Here is a 20,248-nt window from a genome sequence, read left to right as displayed (position 1 = left end):
GCAGCGGGCACGCTGCTATGTGCTCACTTTCATCCTTCGCACCCAGCAGCTCAACAACTTTCATCGCTCCTGAAGTCTTAGGGTCTGGCGGTTAAACGCCTGAAATGCAATGTTCCGACACGCAGGAATTTGAATCTGCACATGTTTCAGCGTCTGTGGCAGCACCGCAGAGCCCTACTGAAATACGGTATGACGTATACCCTGGGCTAACTTGATCCAGAGGTGGTGCAGATCACGCTGCTGGAGTGGCCTTGTGCAGCGGGCACGCTGCTATGTGCTCACTTTCATCCTTCGCACCCAGCAGCTCAACAACTTTCATCGCTCCTGAAGTCTTAGGGTCTGGCGGTAAAACGCCTGAAATGCAATGTTCCGACACGCAGGAATTTGAATCTGCACATGTTTCAGCGTCTGTGGCAGCACCGCAGAGCCCTGCTGAAATACGGTATGACGTATACCCTGGGCTAACTTGATCCAGAGGTGGTGCAGATCACGCTGCTGGAGTGGTGTCAGATCAAGGACCTATGCACCCTTCTACACAGTTTACAAATATCGACGAAGATCTTTAGCACTGGCGATGCCATTCTCAGCGTGACAATTCTGGTCATCTACAAGATGGAGCACACTGTATGCATTATTCGGAGTCAGGTGTTGGTCCAAGAGGAAGGGGAGGAAGTACAGGAGGAGTCATATGCAGAAGGGATAATAAGATCTACAAGGTCCAGACGGTGAGCGGCACCTAGGCGGAAGTCAAGGGACGGTGGGGGAGAGGGAATAACAAGGGCGCATAGTATCAGCAAAAATTGTTGAGGAAGGTGCAGGAGCCATGAAGAAATGGAGGACGAACTGGCGATGGGCATGGAAGACTCAGCAGATGAGTGAGAGCTTGCTCACATTTCGGTTGTGCGAGGTTGGGGGGAGAGGGAAGAGGAAGGAGGCACGATTTTCACCTATCTGCCACCAACACACCAAGGACTTGGTCTTCCTGGATGCACAAGACACATGAGCGCCTTCTTGCTGCACTACCTACAACATGACCCTCGGATTGTACGAATTCGAAGTAATGCTAATTACTGGGTTGCCACACTGTTAGATCCCCGGTACAAGACAAAATTTGGCGAAATAATTCCTGCCATAGAAAGGGACGCACGTATACAGGAGTATCTGCAGAAGGTGGTACGGATTCTTAGATCTGCTTCTCCAGTAAACACCAGTGCTGCACAGAGTGAATCTCAACGCTTTCTCATGGATAGGAGGAAATGGTCTTTTACTTGTCCACATCTGAGGGACCGAGGGCTGGCTGCTGTGCTGAGATGGCATTGAGTACGGTGTCCCTGCAGAGTTGCATTTTTGGTCATATACCAATTGAGTTGAAAAAGGACAAATGCTGGTGGAAAGGGGAACAGGTGTGTTGGAAAGGGGAAAAAAGTTTTTGTCCGTGGGTTTGTTGGTTAAGCAAAAGTAACATTTGATGAAGAAACACCATCTGTTACGGTGGGACTGGCAGATTTGGATAAGGTGGTATATACTATGTTACCGCTATATTACGAAAATTAATAAGAAAAGAAAGAGAAAGGTATATATCCCCATCAGCAGTCAATGTCCACCGTGCTCCCAGATGGAAAAGGAGAGGTTGGCAACTGGAAGGTTAGGTGGAGGATACAGAGCTGTGTGACTATGAAACTAATAGTTGCCTGAACCGAGTTAGACGCCACTCGGATCTTGAGACTGGGAACCCTGTTAGCGTCACAGAGTCCACACGCCCACCCAGCCCAGGAACTCCCTGTTAACATCACAGGGGCCATTCAGTACGCTGACCGTGTGCATTGGGGCCACACCTGTGGACAGCAGGCGCATCAGCAGCAGCAGGCCTGTTAATGCCACTGGGCTGCACAAGCAGGACTTGTAGGACAGGAGCTGGTCTTAACCGTTCTGCGTTACCAACTGTGGTGGCGGCCTGCATCGACGCCCTATCCCTGCCTACCTCTAGCCTAAAGCCGCAATGGGTTCAACACATGGAGGTGTGCTCTTTCGGAGCATAATAGAAGACTCCTCCTTGTTGGCTCCAGCCCGTTTTATAACCTGGGTCCGCCCCAAACCAGGGTGGACCACAATGCACCTCCTGGAGACAAAAGCAGAGTGACACGTCATGAGTGGCATAACTAGCATCCTATTTGGAACCGCAACTTCAATAATGACCTCATGGCTGCCACGACACAAACACCTCACCAGTCATCGTCTGACCATCAATAATGAGGTGACAAGTCATAGGGGCGGGCCTCTGCAAGCCATTTGGGAGTGGCCTGGCCACATCGTCAGGACACCTGATGCCCTGTGGTCTATATGGCCCCCCCACATCAGGGGCAGGGCCAAAGAGTTCATTACTGGACCTAGTCTCTGATGCAGTAAGTGCCTGAGCATGGTCAGTTGCATGAAATAGAGTCTCTGAAAAAAGACTATCAGCTTTAGCATGGTGTCTCGGCACAAAACAGGACTTAGACCCGGCACGGAATGCAAGTACCTGTGCAAAGAGGCTTTTCACACTAAGTGTGGGAGCATGCGCTGTATCCCGAAATGAAGACTTAGCCTCAGGAATGGCACAGTCAGGCTGAGCATACTCACTAGGCGAAACACTGTAGTTAGGCTGCAGCTGGGGTAAATCGGCACACACATGCGCACTAGCTGCCTCTCCACACTTACACGTGGAGGAGAAATTGCTCTTCGGGTGTGGACTTGGAGATGCTGTCTATGAACAGAAGGAAAAGCTAAAGGAAGCCTCACTTTCTATCCCTCCGAATTATCAAATGCAGCAATGAATTCCCTGAGTTTGCTATAACATTAGCGTAGCAAAATGTGCATGAGGGTGTCATGCAGAGGTGCTAGAAATAGCTTGGCACCAGTGGGGCACTAATGAAATACAACAGCCAGTTCTATGATGCCACTAAATGGCAGTATTTTTTGCTATCATTATAGCTTATTAAAAACAGAGCAGGAGGGTGTCCTGCACAGGTGCTAGAAATAGCTTGGCACCAGTGGGACAATAATGAAATACAACATCCAGCTCTATGATGCCACTAAATGGCAGTATTTTTTGCTATCATTATAGCTTATTAAAAACAGAGCAGGAGGGTGTCCTGCACAGGTGCTAGAAATAGCTTGGCACCAGTGCGACAATAATGAAATACAACATCCAGTTCTATGATGCCACTAAATGGCAGTATTTTTTGCTATCATTATAGCTTATTAAAAACAGAGCAGGAGGGTGTCCTGCACAGGTGCTAGAAATAGCTTGGCACCAGTGGGACAATAATGGAATACAACATCCAGTTCTATGATGCCACTAAATGGCAGTATTTTTTGCTATCATTATAGCTTATTAAAAACAGAGCAGGAGGGTGTCCTGCACAGGTGCTAGAAATAGCTTGGCACCGGTGGGACAGTAATGAAATACAACATCCAGTTCTATGATGCCACTAAATGGCAGCATTTTTTGCTATCATTATAGCTTATTAAAAACAGAGCAGGAGGGTGTCCTGCACAGGTGCTAGAAATAGCTTGGCACCAGTGGGACAATAATGAAATACAACATCCAGTTCTATGATGCGACTAAATGGCAGTATTTTTTGCTATCATTATAGCTTATTAAAAACAGAGCAGGAGGGTGTCCTGCACAGGTGCTAGAAATAGCTTGGCACCAGTGCGACAATAATGAAATACAACATCCAGTTCTATGATGCCACTAAATGGCAGTATTTTTTGCTATCATTATAGCTTATTAAAAGCAGAGCAGGAGGGTGTCCTGCACAGGTGCTAGAAATTGCTTGGCACCGGTGGGACAATAATAAATACAACATCCAGTTCTATGATGCCACTAAATGGCAGTATTTTTTGCTATCATTATAGCTTATTAAAAACAGGGCAGGTGGGTGTCATGCAGAGGTGCTGCACATAGATTTGCACCAGTGGGGCACTAATGGAGTACAACAGCCACTTTTAGGATGCCACTAAGTTTACTCAATTTTTGGTATTATAATGTCTTAGTAAGTAACAATGAGTTTGAGTGTGCAATGCAGGGAGACGTGCTGCAAATATCTTTGCACTAGTGGGACAATACAGAAGTCCAACAGCCACGTTTAGGATGCCACTAAGTTCTCTCAGTGTTTGCTAGTATAATGGCTTAGTAACAATGAGTTTGAGTATGCAATGCAGGCAGAGGTACTGCAAATATCTTTGCACTAGTGGGACAATACAGAAGTCCAACAGCCACTTTTATGATGCCACTAAGTTCACTCAGTGTTTGCTAGTATAATGGCTTAGTAACAATGAGTTTGAGTGTGCAATGCAGGCAGAGGTGCTGCAAATATCTTTGCACTTGTGGGACGATACAGAAGTCCAACAGCCACGTTTAGGATGCCACTAAGTTCACTCAGTGTTTGCTAGTATAATGGCTTAGTAACAATTAGTTTGAGTGTGCAATGCAGGCAGAGGTGCTGCAAATATCTTTGCACTTGTGGGACGATACAGAAGTCCAACAGCCACGTTTAGGATGCTACTAAGTTCACTCAGTGTTTGCTAGTATAATGGCTTAGTAACAATGAGTTTGAGTGTGCAATGCAGGCAGACGTGCTGCAAATATCTTTGCACTAGTGGGACGATACAGAAGTCCAACAGCCACTTTTATGATGCCACTAAGTTCACCCAGTGTTTGCTAGTATAATGGCTTAGTAACAATGAGTTTGAGTGTGCAATGCAGGCAGAGGTGCTGCAAATATCTTTGCACTTGTGGGATGATACAGAAGTCCAACAGCCATGTTTAGGATGCCACTAAGTTCACTCAGTGTTTGCTAGTATAATGGCTTAGTAACAATGAGTTTGAGTGTGCAATGCAGGCAGACGTGCTGCAAATATTTTTGCACTTGTGGGACAATACAGAAGTCCAACAGCCACGTTTAGGATGCCACTAAGTTTACTCAGTGTTTGCTAGTATAATGGCTTAGTAACAATGAGTTTGAGTGTGCAAAGGGCAGGAGGGTACAGTGGCAGGGTTGTGGGTCTCTGGGTAGAGGAAAGGAAGCCTGCCTTTCTATCCCTCCTAATGGGGAAATGCAGCGAGGAAATCCCTGACCTTAGCTACACAGACGCTGTCATCTTGTGTAGCTGTTAAACTCTGTTTTCACGGACCTGTCACCTATGGCTCTGACCCTGCCGGTATGAGCCCTTAAAAGGACTGATAGAAAGTGCTATCCCTATTCTGTACAGTGCTGTGTATGGAGCGTACACAGCAGTATCGGCGATAGGAGCTGCGCCAGTGATGACTGACACCAAGGACGCAGAAGGCAGATAATGGCGTGCTGGAGGAAAATGTCCGGTTTTATAATGCAGGGACATGTGACATGGACATCCTATCACACATGTCGTTGCTTCTCTGGCTAAAAGTCCACTTAGCTGTGTGTGTGTCTGGGATTGGCTGACTTGCTGGCCCGCCCCACTACACGTGCACGCTTAGGGAAGGAAGACAAGGAAAAAAAAAATAAAATGGCCATTATCCAAACAGCGGTGATCTGAATGCGCTGTTCCCGCACACTATACACTGAAATTTCATAATAGTGTGAGTCACAGAGTGACTTACACTATTACAGCGGAAAGCCAGCTAGTAATTAGCTGGTCTTTTTGCTGCTAGAACCATTCTCGATCGTATCTAGAACTATCGAGCTTTAGCAAAAAGCTCGAGTTCTAGTTCTATCTAGAACAGCCCCCAAAATCACTCGAGCCGCAAACTGGAGAACCTCGAACCACGAACCGCGCTCAACTCTACTGAACACATAATGCTGTGCAGGCACTGTTTACAGATTAACATATTTACTTACTTGTTTAATTTTATTTATTTTTTTATTAATTTATAACATGTGCTGTCCCACCAAGAATGGCATGAATGACCTGTGGGGGAGATTTCAACATTTAAATACATTTTTGTATTTATGATTTATAATATGTGAGCAAGTTAAAGTGAAAGTTCATTTTCTTGCTTGGCCAGCCGAGCTGTTCTGGGTCTCCTATGATCAGATTGTTTAGTCTGGAGGAGGAAGCGCTGTCATTGCTTATTAATCTGTAAACAGTGCTTGTACAGCATTGTGTGCTCGATGACAAGGAAGGCAGATGTGGTAATGCACCATCTCTGCCTTCTCTATAGGGAGTTCAGCTGTGTCCGACAACAGGTTCCATCAGTCGTTACAGCTGATTACTCTACAGTGACATTTTAGAATTTACAGCGGGTATGGAAAGTATTCATAGCCCTTTAAATTCTCACTCTTTGTTTCATTGCAGCCAATATGGTAAATTCAAAAAAGAAGTTCATTTTTTTTCTCATTAATGTACACTCTGCACCCCATCTTGACAGAAAAAAAATAAATGTAGACATTTTTGTAAACTTATTAAACAAGAAAAACTGAAATCTCCCATGCTCATAAGTATTCAGACCCTTTGCTCAAATACTGATATTTAAGTCACATGATGTCCATTTCCTTTTGATCCTTCTTGATATGGTTCTACTCCTTCATTGGAGTCGAGCTGTATTTAATTAAACTGATAGGATTTAATTTGGAAAGGCACACATCTATCTATATAAGACTTCACAGCTCACAGTGCATGTCAGACCAAATGAGAATCATGAGGTCAAAGGAACTGCCCAAGAAGCTCAGAGACAGAACTGTGACAAGGCACAGATCTGGTCAAGGTTGCAAAAAAATTCTGCAGTACTCAAGGTTCCTAAAAGCACAGTGGCCTCCATAATCCTTAAATGAAAGAAGTTTGAGACCACCAGAACTCTTCCTAGACCTGGCCATTCAGCCAAACTCAGCAATCATGGGAGAAGAGCCTTGGTGAGAGAGGTAAAGAAGAACCCCAAGATCACTGTGGCCGAGCTCCAGAGATGCAGTAGGGAGATGGGAGAAAGTTCCACAAAGTCAACTATCACTGCAGCCCTCCACCAGTTGGGCCTTTATGGTAGAGTGGCTAGACAGACGCCTCTCCTCAGTGCAAGACATATAAAAGCCCGCATACAGTTTGCAAAAAAACACATGAAGGACTCCCAGACTATGAGAAATAAGATTCTCTGGTCTGCTGAGATGAAAATATAACTTTTTGGTGATAATTCTAAGCAGTATGTGTGGACAATACCAGGCACTGCTCATCACCTGCCAAATACAATCCCAACTGTGAAACATGGTGGTGACAGCATTATGCTATGGGGGTCTTTTTCAGCTGCATGGACAGGATGACTGGTTCCAATTGAAGGATAGATGAATGCGGCCAAGTACAGAGATATCCTGGAAGAAAACCTCTTCCAGAGTGCTCTGGACCTCAGACTTGGCCGAAGGTTCACCTTCCAACAAGATAATGACCCTAAGCACACAGCTGAAATAACAAAGGAGTGGTTTCAGAACAACTCTGTGACCATTCTTGACTGGACCAGCCAGAGCCCCGACCTAAACCCAATTGAGCATCTCTGGAGAGACCTGAAAATGGCTGTCCTCCAACATTCACCATCCAACCTGACAGAACTGGAGAGGATCTGCAAGGGAGAATGGCAGAGGATCCCCAAATCCAAGTGTGAAAAACTTGTTGCATCATTCCCAAGAAGACTCATGGCTGTACTAGCTCAAAAGGGTGCTTCTACTCAATACTGAGCAAAGGGTCTGAATACTTATGACCATGTGATATTTCAGCTTTTCTTGTTTGATAAATTTGCAAAACTTTCTACATTTCTGTTTTTTTCTGTCAAGATGGGGTGCAGAGTGTACATTAATGAGAAAAAAAAATGAACTTTTTTGAATTTACCAAATGGCTGCAATAAAACAAAGAGTGAAAAATGTAAAGGGATCTGACTCTGAATACTTTTCGTAACCAATGTAATTGCATAATAAAATGCGGATTGAGAAGATATTTAAAGTTTATGAATTGTCCGCAAGTAATTACCATAATTTAAAGGTTTTCAAGTAATACAGCTTGCTTGTTGGATTACACATCTCTCCAAAAGGAAAAAGTAATACATTAAAACCTACATGCAATATGTAATTGGAACAGTTCTATAAACATGTTCCCCAAAATCATTTCTTGTATAAAACCTTAGCTGTGAATACAGTAACAAATGGCAAAAATAGATAAATAAATAAAATGTAACATGAGGTTTTTTTTTTTACTAGGTTTCAGTGATATGGTAATGATGTAGCTCTGTTCCCAAGACCTCATTAGTTTGGCATCATAATAAGTCAACAAAGAAGCACATACCCACTCATCCATGACATGCCTAAAATATATTACCATTCCTCCCAGCTAGAATAGTACAAATTAGGTTTTATTTACATTTCTTCTATATTTTGTATCCAATTCTGATTTTAGCTAAGAAATACTTATCCAAAATATTGTTGTGTAAAAGTCGCTACTATACGGATGAGATTTTTACTTATACATACTGTATTTTTGTTTTATAAGACACACCAGATTATAAGACGCACCCAAAATTTAGAGAAAAAATAATGGGGTCCATCTTCTAATACGCTGGTGTCATATGGGAGTGGGGGGGGCGGCAGTGGTGGTGGAGCTGCGGCCACCGGAGATAGGGATGGTCGTGAAGAAGGGGGCTGTTGCGAGTGGTGCGGCAGGTGTCCCAGATGTTTGGCGGCGCTGTGAGGCAGCGATAACTTCCAGGAACTGTCAGCGGTGTGCCCAGAGTTGGCACGTGCACAGATTGAGTGATTGGCTCAATAACAAGCCAAGATCTCATTTGCGCATAGGCCACCTCTGGGTACCATTTTCCTTAAAATCCGCTGCTGGGACATCAATGGACCGGAGGTAGGCGGTGTGTGCGCAGATGAGATCTTGAGCCGAGAGCTCTATTTGTGTAACGCCTGCCTGGATCCAGAGACTCAGATGGGCTGTAAAGAGGAGGCTAGAGGGAAGCCATTCACCAAGTAGGACCCCCAGAACCCTGAAACCCTTTAACCCCTCTACAGGGATTTGGAATTACACAGGGAACTGGAGATCACTACCTGTGGAAGGCTGCAGTCCCATGAGAGTGGTAGTCAGGCAGAGTCAAACCAGGAATTGCGGAACAGGGACAGAATCGGAAGGCAATGACGTAGTCAGCAAACGTAGCAGGGGTCAAATCCGGATCGGGCAGCGAGGTACAAAAACAGTAGGCAGGAGGGTAGTCAGAAAACACGCAGAAGTCAACACACAGGAATCACCAAACAGAATAGGACGTAACAGGAGCCAGGAAAATCAGAAATATCTCTGGCAGTGGTCATGTGACATGAGGGGGAATAAGAAGGGTGTGGTGTCTTCCCATTGGCTTTAGCTGAACGCTGGCAACTTCAGATGGAAGACACATGCCACCCACAGTCAGCCAGCGATACTGCAGATCCCAAGCTAACCCAGTCCAGTGGATGATCGGAGCCTGCGCCCACCGCTGGCATCGACTCCTCTCCCATCACCAGCACCATCCACAGCAGGAACACGGCGTCGCCTGGCGATCGGAGCAGAAGTTGCTGGAGCAGACTCTGGCGGTGCCTTAACAATTTGCACATGCACCATCTCTGGGTGCCATTATTTGAAGCCCACATTGCAGATGTCTTCAGGATGGCCCCTGCCTCACCGCCCGCCGCACAGAGCACTGCCGCATAGAGCAGCACCGCCCACCACAGAGAGCAGTACTGCCCGCTGCACAGAGCACTGCTGCCTGCCATACAGCCTCAGCAGCATACATTCCACAGCATTACCCCTGCCTCCTATCACCATTCTCCACCCCCCCCCTCCCGGTAATCTGCATTCACATTATAAGACGCACCCCTCATTTTCCTTCCAAATTTTTAGAAGGAAAAGTGCATTTTATAATCCAAAAAAAAATACAGTGCTTACCACACATTGAATACTTCGGTTTGGATCGTCCTAGTGGGGCATGTATGAAATCTACAAAGGGGAAATGTGACACCCTGGGCAAGCCAGGGGTCACAGGTCATAACACCACACGCACCCCACATTCCCTGCAGGTACACACTAGGTCAAAACTAAAATCCTTGTTGCCTTCCTCCAGGAGCTGGTGTCCACACCAGGGGGTGGGCCAGGCGGTTGGCTTCACCCACCGAGGAGTTCACAGCTATGGAGGCGGGAAAACCAGGCAGATCAGTTAGGGAAGTGAAGGAGTAAACAGTGAAGTGGAAGGAAGTGGTAAAGGAGCAAGAGAAAGTGACAGCAAGAAGCCTGAAGTTGGTCCGGGTGTGTGCCCCGGACTGAGACAGCAAGGTTGGCAGACGGCGGTGACCGTCTGCAGGCGAGACTGATTGGAGGTTGCCGAAAGGACCGTGGACGGGTGGTGACCCGGCGGTACCGGAGCGGTATACGGAGATTAGTCAGCACCAGGGCAGGGGCCTTTCGGATCCCGGCAAGGCTAGGAGTCGCCATAATTTGCCAAATCCGTCAGTGAAGGGGACGACTGTCTCCCAACAACCAAGTCCCGTTTGAAGGCAACAGTCCAACCGTTAAGGGGAGACACCGCCACCGCCAAGGCACCAGTTTCCCAGGGCCAGCGCCTGCGTGCAAGAGTGGAGCTCCTCCGGCTCATATCCAAGTCGGGGAGCGGGTTACCGGTGGGAACCCATCGCAACCAAACAACTACACATAGGTGCAGGGAAGAGATCGTCACCATCAACTGCAGGGAACATCCGCACCGTAACCATCTGAGGGACCCGTCCAACCAGCCGTTTGTTTACCGAGAACTGTGTCGTGTTTACTGACTGAGTGAGTACCTCCGTGCCGTGCGGCACAGCGCTGCCCCTGCGCCCCTGCACCTCCACAGGCCCCTAGCCCGCCTGTCCACCATCCCAACCCCATCACTGGGCCCCGGGATCACTAACCCCTACCCACGGAGGGGCAACACAACAACTGGCTGCTCCATACTATCACTCCCGGGATCCCCAGCCAGAGCAGCGGTGGTGTACACTCAATCACCACAACCGTGGGTGTCGTCACGGACAATAAACAATTCCCACACCCAAACCCCCCTTTAACTCACGGGCGAGGAGCGCCGCTAGAGTCCCCGGGATCCGGCCCATCGCTCGAGCCACCGAGCAGCAGCAGGCCGCAGCAGCCGCCGCAGCCGGACCCGAGCAGTGGGAGAGCGGGGCGTCCCCTCCTCCGCCCGCGACAATTTGGCGTCACGAACAGGATCTTACCGCGTTGCCATTTGGTAGAGGTGCGCCTTGTTACCGCCGGAGGTGTCCGGCCAGAAAATTTCAGAAGCCGCCATCTTTGGCGCGAAAAGTCCCCGCTCGAGCGTCTTCTCGAGTAGTGGAGGCACGAAGGCCAAAACCCCTCCCCGATAGAGGAGGGGCAGGAAAGAAGCTAAGGGGGACGCGATGGCGGCTGGCTGCATGTGAACGCAGCTATAAAAGCAGGGACGCCAGGACTCTGCAGTCACCCTGTTCCTGGAAGGAGTTGCCAGCAGAATGTGGATGCCGTCCCGAAGCACCGTAGCCCCCGCGCCGGGAACCGCGGCGTGGGTGGAGATCCGGACCGCGCAGCTCTATCAAAGGCTGCAGGTCAAAATGCAGCTCCTCATGGAGGAGTGGGAGGCCGACATGGCGGACGTAATAGCGACCGTGCGGAGATGCGAGGAGGAAGCCGAGGAAGGGAGGGTGAGTGACCCACGCCCCGATGCCCTTGAAGGGCCGGTCATCGAGGCTGCGGGACCCGGTCCAAGCCCCCTCGCTCTGTTGCCTCCCTCGCCACCCGTCTCGGAAGCTGTGACCCTGTCACTAGGCCCGCTGCCACCGCAACCGGTAGCGATACCCAGCATGCCCGCCCCGGCGGGCCGACCTTTAGCCGGAGCCCGTAGCAAGTCGGAGGTGCTGCCATGGAAGGCCCCGAAGTCTGCACCGGAGGCAGCCCCTGAGAAGTCCCCCGAGCCGGAGCTGATGACCCGTTCCGAGCCGAAGGCCCAGCAGCGGAAAGCCCCTGTGCCCATCCCCCACACCTCGGCTGAGGTTGCGCCGGCTTGTCGCTGCAAGGCGGCACCCAAGGCCAAGACACCGCGGGACCTGCCGCCCAGATCCCTGACAGTGGGTAGCGTCCAGAATGTCCCGCGGGGCCCAACCCGTGCGCCGGAGCGTGCAGCAGCACCGTATTGGGACAGGGAGCCGGTACCGTTGGGCCCGGAGATCGGTGAAAGAAAAAAGAAGAAAGCGGAATTGGTGGCCCGTGCAATCCGGGAGAAGGAAAACCTCCGCCAGGCGATGTCCCGTGTCCGGGGCCCGTTGTATGAAGGACAGGTGAGGCGGTTTGATGTCCGCTGGGGCTATGGATTTATCTATGAACCGGGCCTGGAGGCCGAAGTGTTTATAGTCCGGCGGGACGTGAATGCCCACCTGCCCGAGGAGCACCCTGGCCGTAACCTGATGCCGGGTGACATCGTTCAGTATACCCGGCACTGTGGAGAGAGGGGGTGGTTTGCCCTGGACGCGAAGTTGAGGGGCAGCCAGGAGAGCCGTATGAGTTCTGCACCCCCTCCCTCGGATGAAGCCGACGACCTGGAGTAGGGCAGCGGAACTCCGTTGTCCCCCCCCGTCCCCGTTGGGACCAAAGTCTGTGTTTGTTTGAAAAAGTTTAAAATGATGATAAGCAAGATAATTACCGTGAAAGTCACCTGATTGTCCTACCGTGATTGAGAAAACCGGCCGTTGCCGGCACCGTTGTCCCCGTGGGGACCGTTTAAATAGTTGCATGGAGAACTTTCCATGGACAAGCCCGTGAACTTGCAGGGCAACCACAAACGTTAAGTGGAATGTAAATAAGTTGTTTTACCGTTACCGTTTCCGCAGTTGCCGCCTCCGGAGAGGCAGGTTGGAGGGAGGGCCCGCAGTAGAGCCGGCTGGGGCCCAGCCACCACAGGAACCGGTGGCTACCCTCTGGAGGGGAGGGACAGATCCCGCTCGGGTGACTTGGTGCAGGACTGGGGTCAAGGGGTGCTGCCTGGGCTTTAGGGGCAGCATCAGGGCCAGGTTGCTTGGGTGGGAGAGAGCGGAAACCGTAACCGTAAACCGTTTGAAACCGTTTAAGTAAGAGTACCTCCCGATGTGGGAAGAAGTTATTTTAATTGTAAACATGTTACCGTTTTCTACTTTTTTCACAGAAAACAAAAAGGAAAATTAAACCGGTGTTGGACGGGCAGCCCGAGGACGGTCTGCGTTTTTCTAAGGGGGAATGTGACGCCCTGGGCAAGCCAGGGGTCACAGGTCATAACACCACACGCACCCCACATTCCCTGCAGGTACAAACTAGGTCAAAACTAAAATCCTTGTTGCCTTCCTCCAGGAGCTGGTGTCCACACCAGGGGGTGGGCCAGGCGGTTGGCTCCACCCACCGAGCAGTTCACAGCTCTGGAGGCTGGAAAACCAGGCAGATCAGTTAGGGAAGTGAAGGAGTAAACAGTGAAGTGGAAGAAAGTGGTAAAGGAGCAAGAGAAAGTGACAGCAAGAAGCCTGAAGTTGGTCCGGGTGTGTGCCCTGGACTGAGACAGCAAGGTTGGCAGACGGTGGTGACCGTCTGCAGGCGAGACTGATTGGAGGTTGCCGAAAGGACCATGGATGGGTGGTGACCCGGCGGTACCGGAGCGGTATACGAAGATTAGTCAGCACCAGGGCAGGGGCCTTTCGGATCCCGGCAAGGCTAGGAGTCGCCATAATTTGCCAAATCCGTCAGTGAAGGGGACGACTGTCTCCCAACAACCAAGTCCCGTTTGAAGGCAACAGTCCAACCGTTAAGGGGAGACACCGCCACCGCCAAGGCACCAGTTTCCCAGGGCCAGCGCCTGCGGGCAAGAGTGGAGCTCCTCCGGCTCATATCCAAGTCGGGGAGCGGGTTACCAGTGGGAACCCATCGCAACCAAACAACTACACATAGGTGCAGGGAAGAGATCGTCACCGTCAACTGCAGGGAACATCCGCACCGTAACCGTCTGAGGGACCCGTCCAACCAGCCGTTTGTTTACCGAGAACTGTGTCGTGTTTACTGGCTGAGTGAGTACCTCCATGCTGTGCGGCACAGCGCTGCCCCTGCGCCCCTGCACCTCCACAGGCCCCATACCCGCCTGTCCACCATCCAACCCCATCACTGGGCCCCGGGATCACCAACCCCTACCCACGGAGGGGCAACACAACAACTGGCTGCTCCATACCATCACTCCCGGGGTCCCCAGCCAGAGCAGCGGTGGTGTACACTCAATCACCACAACCGTGGGTGGCGTCACGGACAATAAACAATCCCCACACCCCAAACCCCCTTTCACTCACGGGCGAGGAGTGCCGCTAGAGTCCCCGGGATCCGGCCCATCGCTCGAGCCACCGAGCAGCAGCAGGCCGCAGCAGCCGCGGCAGCCGGACCCGAGCAGTGGGAGAGCGCGGCGTCCCCTCCTCCGCCCGCGACAGAAACACGGGGGTCGGCTTAACGTGGTTGTACACAGATTTCAGTAAGAACCTGGTTCATACATGTGCAAGTACTTCTTTGCTAGAGTAAAGAAAACTAATCATTTGTTTGGATGTCTGCGGCTGAGGTAATGATGCAGGAGGTGTATATCCCAGAGTTCATCATCAATCATTCTTCTGTTTTGGAAGTTCTGATAAGTTCCTACATGAACAGTAACCAAATATCTTTTATTAGTTTCCAAGAAATCCTGAGTGTATTGTACTTTATATTCATAGGTAGCTTTGGCGGACAGACATAGAGGCACTGTAATATAGTGGTGGTCCTATATCTCCTCTTGCAGTTGTTTTCTTCTTTCTTTTGTTTTTATTTCCCCCCTTTATGATTGAAAGATGGAAATGTGTTAGCTTGGATTATCGGAGCAAGGTTATCTTTTGCCGACAGGCTGACTAGCTATGTTTTATCTTTGAACCTGTGAGCTTGCAATTTGCTTCTAAGGTATCTGTCTGCCAGGGAAAATATCATGTATATCTAGCAACCTGTTGCCTTTTACTTGATGCAGTAAATTGTGTTCTTGCTCAGGTAGCACACACTCTTCCTCCTCATATAAATCAGAGGTCTAAATGACTTAGAATTTTCCGTTTTCTAAACACTATGTATTCAGCTGTCACTATCCAGAGTCTACAAATCCCTGATGCTATAAAACATTCTCTACCCACAGAACTTATTCCACTACCTGACAGAAGTTCAGAATAATGGCATTGTTAAGATCCCCGAAGTTAAAGGAGATGAAGCCTGGAAGGTTTACTTTGACGATTCCGCACAAGAAATAGTGGATGAATTTGCAATGCGCTATGGAATCGAGTCTATTTATCAGGCTATGACGTAAGTATAAGAGCGGCGCATTAATAAGAAGCAATGTAGTTATAAAAAGTGGAAACATGGCTGAAATACAAAGTGATCAATGGATACATAGATCCATAGAGATACAATTCTATATTGTTTTTGTAAATATTTTTTTTTTCTTCATTAAATATTGAAAACTATCAGTTGTAATTATCATAAATCCTCTGTCATGATGCCCCATTTTAGCGTTATTTATGAGGCTACTTGAATTGAATGCATTTGAGGATATAATTGTCAATATTTTAGTATTCTAAATTAATCATTATCTTATCAATTAAAGAGATGGTTCATCCCTTTTGATTACTGACCACATCGATATTATTTTGAGAAACAAGGCATCTCTCAAATACCTTGTGTTTCCAATAAGGCCTGTGAGTGGTCCTATTGCAGTCCGCTCACCCCCTTCACGTGACCCCCGGGCTCCGTGACTTCTGATGTCCGGTAATGTCCCGTCAACTGACGCGGGCCGCATTCTTCCTGAGTGACTGGGCTGTGGGCAGAGGTTCACCCCTCATCACAGCCCAGCGTCTCCCTGCTTCCTCCTCCTTTATTGCAGAGCGCAGCAATCAGGAGCGATGCTGGGCTGTAACGAGCAGTGAACCTCTGCCCACAGCCCAGTCACTCAAGAAGACTAGGTCCGGCTGCAGTAATGTCAGGTCAGCAGGAAGTTGACGTGACATCACCGGAAATCAGAAGTCACGGAGCCCAGGGATCAAGCAAAGGGAGTGAGTGGATCGCAATAGCACCGCTCAGAGGCAGAATTGGCAACACACGGTATTAGAGAGAAACCTTGTTTCTCAACATAATATCGATGTGGCCAGTAATGAAAATGGGTGAACCACCCCTTAACATATTTGCTAATTGGTGGGGTGATCTCCAACTTCTCATGATACATTTTTTTTCTCCTCACAATATGAAGATCTCTCTGCTTTTAGTGTATGTACCAAGTAAATTAAATATAAATAGTTTTTGCTTTTAGGCTCTGGAATCCATAAAATGTCTAAGCATAAAGGAAAAATAGTATATGTGTGAACCTCAGTCTTGTCCATTTCATACGCTTGTATTAACAAAGCCCAAGTGCAATGCAAGAAAATCTCACATTGCACTCAGACCAATGTTAGTCAATGAGGCAGAGCAGATTGCTGCGAGTGGATGCGTAAATTGGAGAAGACTTGCCAATAAAAATCAATGGCATCTGTATACCGTCCATTTTTTACGGATACATTACCATTATGTAGCATAGTATACTGTAAATGGTCCTGTAAATGATTGTAGTATAATAGTTGTTGAAAAAAAATGAATTTCATACACGTCATATGGATGGTAGGCGAGACAAAACTCGCACACTCGCATAGCACCTGTATGACATACGGAATACCAAACGTAATTCACTCATTCTATTCTCCTGAATGAAAATTCGACCAATTACCCAGGGACCTATGTTTAAGTCCATATCCCTGTACAGGAGTTAAAGGGTGAAGGCAAGGGCAACCCCTGGATTCTGGGAAATGGAATAGCTTGCACCAATCCTGTTTGTGGTAACCATTTTGGAGCTGCCAGGTGACTATGAACAGTGCGCGCGTGACACCGGTCAAATGGAAGCCAAAAAAAGAAATTGGTGTTAGGTTAGACAAGAGTGCATAAGGTTATGTTCACACACTGCATCTTTTACTGCATTTTTGAGGTTACAAAGATGCACCTAAATGCATGCATTTCCTTCTCCAAAGTCTGAGATTTCTAGTTTGCTGTCTACACACTGCATCTTTTTTTTGGCTGTATCTTGACTGCGTTTTTGAAGATGCAGCATATCAGTTATTTTTGTGTTTTTCCAGCATTTTTGAGCCATCCAGTCAATAGATTTGACTTAAAAAACGTTTTGGGCAAAATGTGGTAAAAAAGCAGCAAAAACACATTTTGGTCCGGATGCATTCTTTTGAGGCCACAAACGCTGCATCTTTGTGGTTAAGAAAAGATGCAGTCAGCGTCTGACTGGCTACCAGAGGAACTGCAGTAATACCAGTCCTGGCCGCGGTTACCTGCACTGAACTCTGGAGCTCTCACCTGAGCTCCGGAGTGCAACCGAGCCTGTTCACAGCTGAATGCAGGTTACCGTAGCCAGGACTGGTATTACCGGAAACTGCCGGTAATATTAGTTCTGCCTGCGGTTACCTGCATTGAACTCCGGAGCTCTCACCTGAGCTGCGGAGTGCAGCCTGGCCTGTCCTCAGCTGTCATGGACTGAACTGTGATAGACGGGGAATCAGTCCTGCAAACCCGCGGCTCAGTCCAGGCTGAACTCCGAAGCTCAGCTGAGAGCTCCAGAGTTCAGTGCTGGTAACCGCGGCCAGGCCTGGTATTACTTCAGTTCCTCTGGTAGCCAGTGCGACGCTGGATGCAGTGTGTGAACATTGCCTAAAGATGTGCCAAAATTATCTTGGAATATAGCTGATAAATTTGATGCATCTACTTTAACTTTTGCTACAACTAATGAATCACTAAGAGCAGAAAGATCTAGGTACTCACCTAGGAAATAACATGATAGCTGCTTGGCTTATTGTACTCCCACATATTTCAAAAATCAGTTTATTACTCCAGAGATTAGCGACACATCCAACATAGACTCTGAACGCACAAAAAGCAAATATACCAGATTTGGAAGAACTAAAACTTAAAAATGTATCTTATATCTGAAAGATCTTAACCAGGAATTGCAGAATGTCCCCGTGCACTTACTTTATCTGCCCTCAGATGACTTGGCACATTACATATAGTTATGGACGAAAGTATTGGCACCCTTGAAATTGTTCTAAAAGGGTATTTCTCCCAGAAAATTCTCGCAATTACACATGTTTTGTTATACACATGTTTAGTTCCTTTGTGTGTATTACAACACCAAAAACAATGAAATTGAGCATAATTTCTCACAAAACCACCAAAAATGGGCCTGACAAAATTGTTGGCACTTTTCCAAAATTGTAGTTAAACAATTTTTATGGGAGGGGTGAGGATCAGCTACTATTTTATTGATTTACATGTGAGCTAAAGATACTCGACTTGCAGTGGCCAGCTCAGCTTCATAGTGTATGAGAGCATGGACACAATTTTATTTATCTCCGCAGCGGAGCACCCCTTTAATGTACCTTATATTTAAAAGTTCATCTTATTCTTTTTTGCAATCTAAGTTCTAAGATTGACATGACTAATACACTTGACTCATTCTTCAAAGTGTTTACAGTAGAAAACTGATGTAAAACACTATGAAAAGTTCAAACATTTTTGCACAACAACAAGGAGCTATGCAACACTATTGCAACTTTTATTGTTTTCACACTAGTTTTGGGCAACTCTGCCAAAATGGCTATGTGGCTATGCCCCGCCTGGCCAATTCATGAAAAGTGTCAGTGTTTCTTACACCAGAAATTTTATTCCAGTCACTGACTAGAGTAAAATTTATGGCAAGATATATGGAGGCACATGTTACTCATAAGATGAAACTAATTTATTAATTGCATCTCTTTATGAATTTGGTGTATTTAATTCATTCATCTAAGAAGAAGACTGATGGCACATCCTACCTTTCTAATGTGAACAGGTGCAAACTGAACATGAAACATAGTAACACTGCCACAGGCTATTGGGCTCACATAAAACTGGCCATTTTTGTGTGCTGAGAATCTCAATTTTTACATGTTTTTCATAGCATTAATGCACGTCTATATTCCCATATTGATTTTTACCCGTATCTTAGCACTACTGTCTCCTTTTTGTTCCTTTAAATCCTTTGTGCCCCCTAAGATGAAACATTGGTCTAAAATGAATCGTAAATTAATGCTTTACACGTTTTGTTTTTTTTCAGGCATGTACATATAGTTCTAGGAAAATGATTCTAGTAAGAATATCTAGTGGATCCTGATACACTTTTTACAAACCATAGCTTTTTTAAAAAAATACAGAAATACAATGCCTGAAGGTGTCCAGGACTATCATATGGACTTCTATATGGGATAGGTCATCAATGTAATGTCATTGGGGTCCAACGCCCTCAACGATCAGAAGCCAAATGTAAACAATGTACAGTTTGCAGCTTTGTTTAGTGCCTGCTGTGAGATAAAATGGAGATCCTGACATTTGCTTAAAACAATGTAGGAAGCCATATTTTTTATAGCCTCATACATGGTCATATCTGGCCCCCACCGGAGTCGATAAAAGCTGATGACGGACCACCACCAATCTGAAAATCTGTTAGTTCCTGAGAACCCCTTTCACTTATAATTTTCTGTTTGGTGCTAAAGTTGCTGAGAGGGGGAATTCCCAAAATTAACATTTCATGTCACCAGTATAGATGTATGCCTGATAATGTTTAGAATTAGTGTGTGAATTTGCTGGTCTTCAGGCACCATGGGAATGTTGTATAATTGCCTATTATCAGCAGTGCCTGTCTGAACATATTCAAGCACTGTTCAATAAACTTACCAAATATAAATCTGTTCATTGGGGAGTTGGAATGACTCATAAGAATCCACTACAAAGGGAAAGTTGTCTCTACCGAGTTTTTACATTTGATGTGTAAAATGTGAAGAAATAGAGTTCTGTTCTTGACTAATACTCTGTGATATACTGAAAGGGTTTAATGTTCTATATTTTTAGGCATTTTTCCTGCCTGTCTTCCAAATACATGTGCCCAGGTGTGCCAGCCGTCATGAGTACCTTATTGGCCAACATAAATGCATTTTATGCTCATACCACGGCTACAACAAACGTTTCAGCATCAGACCGGTTTGCAGCTACAAATTTTGGGGTGAGTGGTATTATGTGGTAGGTTATTCTATCACATGTACAGGGGTGTCCACTAACAGCGTATGATCGTTGTGTA

At 47.2% G+C, this 20,248-nt stretch overlaps 1 protein-coding gene across 1 annotated transcript in view; it reads left to right on the top strand.

The window, feature by feature from the left end:
* UNC13C (unc-13 homolog C) overlaps nt 1–20,248 on the top strand; it is a 1,075,146-nt gene that overhangs the window by 464,266 nt on the left and 590,632 nt on the right. Inside the window, exons 14-15 of the mRNA XM_075345771.1 lie at nt 15,191–15,354; nt 20,023–20,173. Of these exons, the coding sequence (XP_075201886.1) occupies nt 15,191–15,354; nt 20,023–20,173 (315 nt within the window). The remainder of the gene's footprint in view (nt 1–15,190; nt 15,355–20,022; nt 20,174–20,248) is intronic.

Source organism: Anomaloglossus baeobatrachus, chromosome 4, assembly GCF_048569485.1.
Source record: "Anomaloglossus baeobatrachus isolate aAnoBae1 chromosome 4, aAnoBae1.hap1, whole genome shotgun sequence".
In the NCBI taxonomy this organism is placed as follows: Eukaryota; Metazoa; Chordata; class Amphibia; order Anura; family Aromobatidae; genus Anomaloglossus; species Anomaloglossus baeobatrachus.
This window is presented reverse-complemented; position numbering and strand designations above follow the sequence as displayed.